General features: G+C 38.6%; 1 protein-coding gene across 2 annotated transcripts in view; it reads right to left on the bottom strand.

Moving 5' to 3' along the window:
- Window positions 1-4,119, bottom strand: part of LOC145489631 (general transcription factor 3C polypeptide 4-like) — a 45,380-nt gene extending 41,261 nt beyond the window's left edge. For both annotated transcript variants that reach the window (XM_081468642.1, XM_081468641.1), the window contains exon 1: window positions 3,902-4,119. In XM_081468642.1, the coding sequence (XP_081324768.1) occupies window positions 3,902-4,042 (141 nt within the window). In that variant the 5' untranslated portion in view covers window positions 4,043-4,119. The remainder of the gene's footprint in view (window positions 1-3,901) is intronic.
- Between the last annotated feature and the right edge of the window lie 5,846 nt (window positions 4,120-9,965).

The following is a 9,965-nucleotide window of genomic DNA, read 5'->3' on the forward strand; positions in this document are numbered from 1 at the left end:
TCCTCTTTTTCATGCTTTTTGGCTTCACGAGACATTGTTTTCAAAAAATGTCTGGAGAACGAAGGAGCCTAAACTTAAGTAACATAATACCAATGCCGCCAACGACATCTTTTAAGTAAAAGTGATCATGGCAGTTTCACTTGTAGTTTGTCCCTTCTCGGACGACTTCACTGCGACGCAGGTTTCCGTGCCAGAATATTAGTCGTCTGTTTATTTCAAGTTGTCATAACCCATTGTTGTGGTAAACTGACCCATGCCGACATCTGTCAGTGAGGAGGGGGTTTTTAACACCTATTCATACAAATCTCATAAAAGGTTTTCCGTGTTTTTCTCGATAAAACAAAACTGCATATAAGGATGAACATTTTTAGTTCGTTTACGTGGGTCTTCCGATCAGGGTTCGTACACTTTCTTGTGGACAGAATTAAAGTTTCCAGACTTTCTCCAGACCACTTTTTTTATTTTCCAGACTCAAGGTAACAGTGAGATTCTTCATGGCCCGAGAAGAAATAACTGTCTTAACTATGAAAACAATGAGTTAAAAAAATTCAGTTTCAGCTGTTTCATTCTTAACTTACAGTGACACAACCAAAACATAGCAGTATACTAATGTCTACCATTAAGCAAATAAAATTTATACCAAGAATCAATTGAACCAAAACCCAAAACACAAAGTATAAAAACAAGTGATAAAAATTAACGCAAAGAATTAAACTGAATTACAACATATAATTACATTGCAATAAATCCATCAAGCCAAATAAAGAAATGTTTCAATAGGATCTTGACTTTTGGTTGCATGAAGACTGGAACAAAGAAAACAAAACAAAACAAAACAAAAAAAAAAACAGAAATATGGCATCTAACTTGTACAGTCATGTACAAGTTGCTTTTAGTAGACATCATTGAAACAAAATACTTCAGTAAAGGAAGACAACCACTCGGTTACACTCAATGGAAAATGGATTTAATATTTTTTAGTAAAATAGTTGTGCATATCAGACATGGAAGTGACTTAACGTAACTCGAAAAAAACTACATTTCAAGAACCACAGAAATATGTAAACTTTACTTAACTCTTAGTTCTTACCTTAAATTTTCCGAACTAGAAGACAGGAAATGTGTAACAGAAGGAGACGACAGTTTCAATTCCATGAGTTTCTTGTGTTTCTTGCCGATGATGTGGCTTTGCAAAGCAGCTTCTCCCATGCTTGAAATATATATTGCTACAAACCACACACATCGCTTTGGTCTTTGATGTAGGATCAGCTGCAATCCAGGCCTTAAATTTTTCATCTGCTTTCCACTTTAAGACACACTTCCTCATTATCACAAAGCCAAGGAAAAGCCAGGGAAGAACAACAGCTACATGACTGCGAACAAATATTGCTTCCTTCACTCAACTAACGTGGGAAACAAATAAAACCTGATGCATTGCAAACACAATGAACCATAATGCAATGCAGGGCATTGGAGACTGGACTTTCCGACCATACCACCATTTATTATAGTGTTTTGCTGTTTGGCCAAGTTAATTCAAGTGAAATCAGCTACATTGCAAAGATTTCAGCTAGCTTTTAAACACCTGCTGCTCCTTGAGAAAAATTCCAGACTTCATCCCATTTTTCAAGACTTTGCCTTTAATTTCCATACTTTTTCCTGGTCTGGAAAAGTAGTTTACAAATTTCCAGACTTTTCCAAGGATTCAAGACTTTGTACGAACCCTGTCCAATGGAATTGGCTGAAAATTGGCAGGTATGTTCTAGGATACCTCCTTCGAAAAAGCATGTCGGGCTTTGTTTAATTTCGCTTCCGTTTCAAAGTTATGGCCTCTTTTGTAGAAGGAAACGTCTGCATTAAAAAGTTTAGGAGGGTGTAGAAAAAAAACCAAACCACATCTGGAAAATTGCAGACACAATTTTTGAGGGTGATGCGTGAGAAAACATTTCTGATGTAAATCGCGCCGCTCCAATAATCCACACGCGGAAGCGAACCAGTTTAAGCAAAGCAGTGTTTCTGGGTATTTCTTTTAATATCACTGCGACAATAACTTTTTAGAAAATTTCAAAAGATATGATTGTATTCTATAACTATTAAGCTTTCAGAAAATGTATAGGTTGATGGGGTTTTCTTTCAAAGCGCCAGCTTAAGAGCACAATTTCCAAACACTGTCAATCCACCTACCACGATACCTTAAAGGGTAAAGTTCGAAACGCATCGAAAAATATTTGGAAACCATTATTTGTGTTTAATTTAAGTTAGAATTCTACTAAAACAATTAGATTATTTGCTCTCGATTTCTATGACATGATAGTTGATTCATCCTTCAGCCTCATCAACTATCACCTCATAGAAATCTCGAGCTCATAATCTAATTGTTAATTAGAGTGTAGTGGCTGTCAGTCATCTATGAAATGGCGACTTTCTTTTGTATTCCCGGTGTTTTGGAAGAACGTCGAAATGCAAATGAATTAAATTCCTGAGAAGACTAAAACAAGGGCATTTATGGTTTCTTAACTTTAAAAAACTATAAATTATTGAAAAACACAGGTGCACACACGTAGACAACTGCAAATTTCCAATGACAGTTTAGTCTGTGCGATTTTGTTCAAGTGTAAAGTTTAATAATGTGTGGAAAGATAATTGGAAACTATTATTTTCATTTATTTCAGTTAGAATTCTCCTAAAACAATTAGATTATTTGCTCTCGATTTCTAAGAGGTGATAGTTGGTTCGTCCTTTGGCCTCATCAAAGACTCAAAGAAAGCATATCTGCTGTGGATCCACTCGGCTATCACCTCATGGATCCACAGTTACTTGACAATGTTATGAGGAAATCCACGATCAACAACAGGACAGACGCATGAAAAACTGACATCAATTTGTTAAATTGATATGTCATTTTTGGCTGCATAATCAATGAATTTGTATTTCCTCTTATAGAGTGGTTTTCAATTTGAGTGTTAAAAGTAATGAGGTAATTTAATGGTTTAGGTTTTACTACAGTTTAAGATTGGCTGAGTAGTCTAACTGTAAAGTAATATTGCTTTGGTTTTGGTTTTATGACACTCCATTGACAACTGCTCTAAGCTTATAATAGTTAACTAATTGTTAGGGTTATTTAATTGTTTATCTACAATATTAAGTAGTTCTGAAACTGAAAAACTCTTGTAGGGAGTTGCAATAAAGTATTTATGCATGAATGCATGCATGCATGCATGTATGAATGTATGCAGGTATGGCATTACAAGTCAAGAGACATTGACAGGCCATTACAAGGTCATCATTAAGATCATTTTCTGGACAAGAATGCTATTGTTGTCATTAAAATTTTTTTTGTCACTTATCCGTATTATAACAAACATGCATTGACAAAATAGATCATACCAGTAGGTCTAGTTACTTTGTGTTTCTTTCTCCTACACAGGGTAGCGCTTTTAGAGTATTTTTGTCCTAAACAGGGTCAGGATTTCAAACTCTTGGCGGCACCCCTATACCCAAACATGGGTCAAGTTGTCCCTCCGGGAGGTGTGTATGCATGTATGTACTCCTAACCAGTTGTAGAAGCTGTCGAACGAGTAAGCTTATAAACATTGGTAATCCAGATCCAGAATGATCCGTGACATGGTAAACAGTTCAAAATTTATAAATAATAATAATACAGTGCTGAAATAACCTCAGTTATATTAATATAGCAGATGTTTCGGGCCAAACCCCTCCTTAGTGCTAAGCTTAGTTTTGAATGGCACACGTCATTGACAAAATACTCAGTTACACGCGACTCTGACGGATAAGGCGGGTGAAAGCGCGTCAAGCTGTTTAAAAATAAAATCCACGTTTTGTAAGCTTAATTATAGTCTATCTTTTAAGTTTTGTAACAGGTAAGAATATAAAAGGATACTAGTATATAAACACATTGGTCAGTAATTACAGATATTCGATCATCTAAAGACCATGATATGCCTCCGGGATATGATGGTAAGCAGCTCAGTTTTATGGTCTCTAATGTCTTTAGTTCCCGAGCTTCGCAATCGTCCGCCATCTTACGGTTCAAAGCTAACCTCCATCCCAGGCTCTCTCTTCTCGTCTTCCACACCCGCAGCCTTGGCCGGGCAGCCTCAGGTGACAGGTCTCAAAAACCGCTGATTGGCTGGGGACTTTTTTTAAGGACGCGTGCGCAGAACGTTGACCGCTGACTTACTGCGGGGATTGGAAGCGCGATCGAGTGGCCATTGAACGGTAGTTTGTGTGAACTGCGCTTGATTGTGTTCTTTTCACCACAAGTTGGTGCTTTTTCCTTGGCCAGTTTGTCAGTATACTTGCACTTTTATCAATGGTTATTTATGAAGAAAGACTGGGTTGTCGAGGATGAGCATAAAATCAATGGATTGCAGTTGATGTTTGCCGACAACGACGATGTTAGCCTGCGCTTAGAGGAGCACAGCAAATTCGGCGCGAAATTCTGCTACATCCTTGCATTGGTTTCTGTTTGGGATTTGTATATAATGGAAGGATCTCTGGTGGATTCGTTTCCTTTTAAATTCTACCCTGGTCCCAGAGGTTTTTCTTCATTTTTCTTTTCGCGAAGCGGCGAGAAAGAAAAACCTCGTTTTTCTTTCTCGCCGCTTCGCGACTCGTGTTTTCACCACTTCGCGGCTCTCTCGTAGCTCTCTCGTGCGGAGAAAAATCAAGAAAAATCTCTGGGACCAGGGTATGTAAATTCAGAAGCGCTCCGCAAATTTTGTTTGCTTTGATGTCATCAACCTTTTTCCTGTAATCGATCATCGAACTTGTCATCCCCTCGATTCTCTGACTCTCTATTTGAGCTTTCTTCTGGTTCATCGTCGTCTTCATCTCCACTGTTTTTGTTTTCTTCAAGCTGAGCTGTCATTGGCATACACCTCAGCTCATACAGTAAAAGTCAAGAATAAGAAATTGGTAAGCAGAATTCTGTATACATACAGTTAAGAAGGTCATTAATAACTTACATTGTACAACTTTCAAAAATAATAGTTCATTATATTATGTCCACTTCACAATACATGTTTGTGATGTTTCCACCTTCCAATAAAATTCCATACCAGTGGCCATAGTACCTGACCATGCAATGTCTTCATTACTTAAGAATTCGAAAACGGAAAAAACCAGGAGATTATTAACCATAATTATTTTGACAGTTTTTTTTGAAGTTTTTCTTGAGTTAATTTCAACAATTTACCACAGGTTGAATGATTCTGTTACAGTTTTGAGGCAATTTATTGCTTCTAAAGCCTCCTCTTTTGAAAATTTGATTTTCCTACACAGTTACAAAACTAGCTACCTTCTAAAATTAGAGTGAAGGATTTCAATCTTTTTCCCTGTGAAAACTTCAAGGTGGTTCTGAAAATTATGTGCCATACCTTAGCAGCACAAACCATTTCACGTCCTATGTCTTGCTAAATTCTTAAAGCACACTGCATTTTTTACAAACATAGATTACTTTCATTCCTTAAAACTTTTTTCAGCATTTGACCAGTTGAACTCTTTGAATTGCAGAGGGAGATGTTGAAGGAAGTTTTGGCAGTGATAATTTCCTCTTTCAACGGATACAACACCAAGGAGATGCTGAACGTCAATAGCCCCTTGTCAAGGGCGGACTGTGCCACCCTCCATGGTCACGTGAACATTGCGGTGACTCTTAGTGATATCATCTCCCAAATCAACTACTTCCATTTTGTTGTGACTTTGTACATCCACAACTGCAGGCACATATGCCAAGTGGTACTTGCTACGGAACTTGTGGACCAGATAGTGCTTGGCATGCAAAAAAATGTCTTCCTTGATGAAGAGCGTGAACTTTCTATTCTGCAAATTTTGGGTGAAACACTGTACATTTCTGCTCTCAGAGTATACAGTAACACTGAAACTTCTATCATAACTCTTATTGGTATTACCTCCTTGTATTAATGCAAAGTAGACTCATCTTCTGTCTACGATCATTGATTGGACAATAATTTTGTTATAATCCACAACAAATTTTTCTGTTTTCTAAGTTGGGCACAGAGTGGAAATACCAAAAAATTGCTGGCTCAGACTAACTAATTTAATTCCAGTTGATGATTATTAGCAACATGTGATCTCACGTTTATTGCCTCCCTTATTAAACAAATTTTGTTTTTGTACTCCTGTCTTCTTGTCTGTCGACCAAGGTCTTTTCATAGTTAAGTAATGGCTGTGGGTGGCAGCTGAACCCAAGAACTATGTACACATCAGTGAACTGTGACTGGCTCCTTTCATTTTGAGATTTGAGCCATTTGCCCTCTGGATTGGAGAGTTTTTCTAGCAGGCACACAAACACAAAAAGATGTTATGCCAGATGTCCCTGATAAAATGCAAAGTAAACATTTTGTCTCTGAACTACTGTAGATACATGTATTTTGCAAGTGACCAAACAGTCCAGCAGAATGCTGATCACAGAAAGCTTCCATTTCAGTCAGATCATAGAGGTGTTTACCACCCTTGGGTATAGTGCTTGGTCAGTGCTCTGTGAAACTGCTGAACATGTTTGCCAAATTCTGGTTCTGCTACAAATGTTCACAACATTTTAAAGGAGCTCAGTCACGGTTTGCACATATTAAAAAATTTAGCCTCAATTTTTCAAATTCGTTGTTTGTAATCCATGTTAATCTGCTCCATCCTTAGCCATCCTTGTTCCTTTATGGTTTATCATTGTCTTTGGTGTTTTTCTATCTTATTAAACTGTTATTTTCAGGTTTCTTACCATTTGAAGGTAATTTTGTATGTGGTCAAAATAACTCAAAATACCGTGACTGAGCTCCTTTAATTTCTACCGGTATTAACAGTTGAGTACAGTCAAGGATAATATTATCTTGATACCTTCATTAAACATGGGTTAGCACTTCAGCCCTTTTGTTGTTTATTAACACTGATGCATGCTCAAATACAGTTAAAATTTGTAATGAGCCTTGACTACAGAGTGATGGTTGACTCTAGGGGGAAAGGTTTATAATGATCCCATTCTCAAACTGCAGCTTCTTTTGGATTTTGCAAAAACTGACTTATTTGTCTGTTTTCAATTTCAAATAAGAAATTAAATTTACATGTTTGGTCACAATTTTTTTTTTTTCACTTGAATGGAATGGTTGGGGCGGAGACTGCTGATGCACAACTTGCCAGTCAAAATAGGGTTATAGTTACTTTGTGTTTTCTCCAGTAACTTTGCACTGACTTGTTCAAGCTCCTCAACTACATTGTGTATGCTTTCATGTTGTAATCTGGCGACATTTAAGTTAGCATTCTGCTGAATGATTTAAAAGGTCTGATGTAATTATTTTGATGCTATACCTGTATACCTGTGGGGAAACGAGATTTGATAATGATTGGTATTTTTTCTTACAGACATTTTCATTGAATGATACATTTTTTTCTGACATTCAGATTCATGAAGTAATTTTTTTTTTCACTTTAAATCCTAAATATTGTTTTTTGGGTTTTATATTCCAGCAATACTTGGATCACACATTGACCCAGGAGTACTTTATAAATCTGGCTCTCTGTTTTTATTAAAAATCAATAAGTTGAGTCTTTTAGGTTGAGTTGTGTCAACTAGTAAAGCATTTTCTGTATGTTAAACTTTTGGTACTGATGCTGGAAAGCCCTTTTTAGGGATGCTCCGTAAAGTAAACGCAGGTATTGTATGGTGCAAGATAATTTTTCTTTATTGCTTCAAAAACAAAAGAAACCATTACAATGCCCTGATCAGAAGCCAGTGAAGTGCTTATGCTACCAACCTTGCATCCTACTACAGTGTACGATTATTTTTAATTCTGAGAAGTAAGACTTTAGTCAGCCTCCCTGAACAGGTGTCACCAGCGGAACTTTGCGGAAAGCAACAAGTTGTCTCGTTTAATATTTTTCCGTGAATTTTCATTTGGCCGAAAGAACAGAAAAAATACCCTCCCCTAATTCATTTCATTAACAGCGATCTGATCGAGTAATCCTTTTCTTTACCGCCTCGAAGGACCCGTTGTCCCTTGGCGCATATTATTGATTTCCACAAAAAGTACAACAAGATCTAAGAGAAATCCAGTTGCTTGTTTTGAGTTAGGTAAGCTAAATTTTTCAAAGTGGATGCACCTTGAAATGGCGGGAAAAATTCGACAGCTAACCGTGACGCTGAGAAGAAAGACTACAACTCCATCTTGATATTCTAAACAAATCCTATTTTATTTCACATGAACAAAGAGAGGCGTGCAATACACTACAATAGAACATTGATTAAATGATGGGAATTACAATCTTGATGGTATTTAACACGAAAGGAACGCCTAATGAGAAAACAACTTGTCTCTACTCACAGAGTCACTTTTTGCATCCGCTCGGACGAGGTCTTGCCGTCAGATTGCCATTAATCCAGCCATTATTCATCGTTAAAGAGCTTCACTGAGCTGCTCCTTTCGATTTACAACCATATAATGCCTTTGGGAAGTGTTTTCTCAAAACCATGGAAACGAAAAAAAAGTCATTTTTGATATTTCCTTGCGGAAGAAACAACGATAACGTAGTCCAAATCTCAAGCTTAACAAACACTGGGCCGTCTTAACAAACGAGAAAATCAGAGTCCAGTTTCTCTTCCACCAGTAGCGAACGTTAACACAAGGGGGAACCAGGTAAGGGTGAACATTCTGTAGAAAATGACCGCCGATCTCACTAAACACAATGCCAAGGCAGACTAGAAACGTCGAAGGCGTAATTCAACCGATTATGGAAGTTTGAATAAATGTATGAGCAGCCTGATGAAAGGCTGAATTACGTGGCGAAATCTTATTCGTCGTCCGCCATTTTGAAACATTTGAAGGCGGGAACTGAGTGCGCATGCTCAGCGGTTTTTGAGACCTGTCGCCTCAGGTGCTTAGGTGGGCTGGTAGCATAGCCTGCGAACAGCCGCTGTTCGGGAAAAGAGCCCGCGCTCCTCCCCTCCCCACCCCCCCACCCCGCTCCCCTCGCCCCCGCCGAGCTCCGTAGACCGGACTCGAGAAAGCGGCGGAAATCGAGCCTAAGGCTAGCCTTTTGCGGGATTTTTTTTTGCGAATCGGTGGTTTTTTTAACCCGGAGATATAGGGCTTGTATACATGGAGATAGGGTAAACCTCCTAGAAGGGTAAACCTTCTAGAAGGGTAGCCTAACTTTCAGCCGCCTCTCCGCTTGCTGAGTCACTCGGGGAGAGAGACGACGTCACTCTCCCCGAGTAACTTAGCGAGCGGAGGAGGCGGCTGAAATTCAGGCTGCTAGGAGGATAACCCCCCTCTATTGTATTTCCCGGTTTCGTTCACATGCGAGACAGGGTTGATACCCTAGCAAGAGGGCAACAAAGGAGCCATAATCGTCCCCGATAATATCTCGGAGTCCTGAAAATTTTCCAACCATAATTTTTCATGATGCCCCATAAATAAATTAGAAAGAACAGGAGCGAGGGTAGAGCCCATAGCTACACCATCTATCTGGTCGTAGAAGGAACCTTAAGAGCTTCTGTCTGAGAGACCGGGGCAGACTTGGAAATGGAGGTCGGCCGATTTCTCTTAAAATTGGTATACAAAGTCGTTATGTGGACTTATGTAATATGCTTAAGTTTCAGGTTCAACGACCTTCTTTTAGCTGAGTTCTGGATATCAGCCCCTCAGGGGTCCCCAGAGGCAGATTTTTAGTGTAATTTGGGCCACTTTTCAATCTCTCTTTTAGCAACGTACAATTAATTTCAGACAAAACCAAAACCCTATTTGTAATGCCCTATCCTTAAGCTTCTATGGATAAAAACATTAGCTCACGGGAATTTTTCGTCAGCCTGTGGCTGTGATCGTAACTTGGTCCTATTTGAAGCATATGGGAAGCAACCGGAAATGGCCTGTTTTTCAGACCGCATATTTTCCATGCCCATGTTTTATATCGTGAAGTCTTAGTATCCCTGC

This window comes from Orbicella franksi, chromosome 6, assembly GCF_964199315.1.
Source record: "Orbicella franksi chromosome 6, jaOrbFran1.1, whole genome shotgun sequence".
In the NCBI taxonomy this organism is placed as follows: Eukaryota; Metazoa; Cnidaria; class Anthozoa; order Scleractinia; family Merulinidae; genus Orbicella; species Orbicella franksi.